This window comes from Pygoscelis adeliae, unplaced genomic scaffold (genome assembly GCF_000699105.1).
Source record: "Pygoscelis adeliae isolate BGI_AS28 unplaced genomic scaffold, ASM69910v1 Scaffold855, whole genome shotgun sequence".
In the NCBI taxonomy this organism is placed as follows: Eukaryota; Metazoa; Chordata; class Aves; order Sphenisciformes; family Spheniscidae; genus Pygoscelis; species Pygoscelis adeliae.
In genome coordinates, this window is record NW_008824727.1 from 126,138 (window position 1) to 127,858 (window position 1,721).

Consider the following 1,721-nt stretch of genomic DNA (forward strand, 5'->3'; position numbering starts at 1 on the left):
TCAGTCTGTTTGCAGACTCCTTTCAGACAGTAAGAAATACATCTCATTCTGAACTGCTAGCTCTCACAGGAGCATCTCACCAGGTCTGGCTGCAAAGACAAGGAGCCCAGACTGAGCAGATGCTTCAGGATCTTTACCAGGGCTGGGCAGATGTTGGTGTAAGGCTTCTCGCCCAGTGCATCCTGGCTGGGTTGGCAGTGCCAGCATGCAGCACACAGCTGGGCAGGGCCCCAGCCTTCCCAGCCCCTGCCTGGTCTCCTCAGCTCTTCTGATGGCTCTGTCCCTTTGCAGGTGAGGTGGCTCCCCGTAGCAAGCGGCGGTGCGTGCTGGAAAGGAAGCAGCCATACAGTGGGGACGAATGGTGCTCTGGGCCGGACAGCGAGGAAGACGACAAGCCCATCAGCAGTGCACACAGTGAGCGTCTTACCTCCTTACCAGCTCAGAAGCTTGAATAAAGCCAGGTCCCTCCTGCCACTCAGCCAGGCAGATGGGCACTGGCACCTTTAGATTTGCCCGTGTGTGCTGACTTAGCTGGGTGTGTGGCATGGTGGGCCATTGCAGTTGGCGCTTGTTCTGTGAGAGCGTTTGTGGCCATGCAGTGAGGTGTGGGACCTATTTTGTGGAGATGCTGGAGGGGAAGGTGTCGTTGAAGTTGGATGTCTCTGCTGTACATTGCTCTGGCCACACCAGCAGCAGAATTGCCATCTTGAAAGAGTGCCTGGCTTAAATCTGGTTAAGCATGCCTACCCTGGTCATAGCAGCAGCCAGACCACGCAACATGCATTGCCCTTGTCGCAGCAGCTAAGTCTGTGCCAGGCCACCCACCTGGCTCTCCGCAGCTGTGCTTTAAAGGCAACTGAGGCTAAAGAGGCTCTCGGGGTCTTGACAGCAGCTCAGGCAGGGCTGAGCTGGCCGAGGTGTGCACCGTTTGGGGCAACAAACTGTACGTCTCTCCTGTTTTCCAGAAGCATCAAAACTCTTTGATTTTCTGTGTCTAGAATTCAGTTTACTTTCAAATTGCAATAGGGAGAATATCTGAGAGAACAGGGCAAGGTCCTGCGGGGCCCAAGGGCCGCAGCTGGTGGAGAACATGGAAGTGTATAAAACCAAGTAGAGGCTGGCCTTTGTGCCTGCCAGTGCACCGCAGCCGTCCTCTGCAGGATGTTCATTGTGCTTCTCTGCACCGTCCACCACCCTTGTGGGAAGGGATAGTGCTGCCTTCGTGTCGCAGCCTGCTCCAAGATCTGCCTAATTAGAGCTGGTCAAGGTGGGGCTGTCCAGAGGCAAGGGCTGCCAGCGAGGCAGCGCGTGTGTCCTCATGCCAGATTTCCAGTGATGTCTCTTCTCTTGAAAGGCTGCTGTGCCAGATGCCGGGCTGCTGGCAGTGATGTACAGTAGGTCTGCAGGGAGGTCCGTGGTGAGAGGCTGGTGGGAGGAGAACAGGCAAGCCTGCCGTGGGGGGTGTAGTGTGTGTGAGAAGAGCTAGGCAAGAGGAAGGCACTGCATGCTCCTGGTAATTGCGATGCTTATTAATACTAATTAGGAATATTATCTAATAACAGCTGACCATTAATAGTCACCACTCCAGCGGACAGCATCCCCTCTTCCCCGGCTCCCGGGGTGTCCGTCCCGCGGCCGCGAGCAGGGAGAGGAGGAGAGCCTCGGGCCCCCGTGCTGGGGGCCCGGGAGGAGGCGGCCCCTCGGCCACCCAGGCGGCGGGG

The 1,721-nt window shown here is 57.0% G+C and overlaps 1 protein-coding gene across 1 annotated transcript in view; it reads left to right on the forward strand.

Annotated features, from left to right (window-relative positions):
* The window catches only part of BCL9L (B-cell CLL/lymphoma 9-like), a 12,131-nt gene that overhangs the window by 1,376 nt on the left and 9,034 nt on the right, over window positions 1-1,721 (forward strand). Inside the window, 1 exon segment of the mRNA XM_009323388.1 lies at window positions 292-414. Within this exon segment, the coding sequence (XP_009321663.1) occupies window positions 292-414 (123 nt within the window).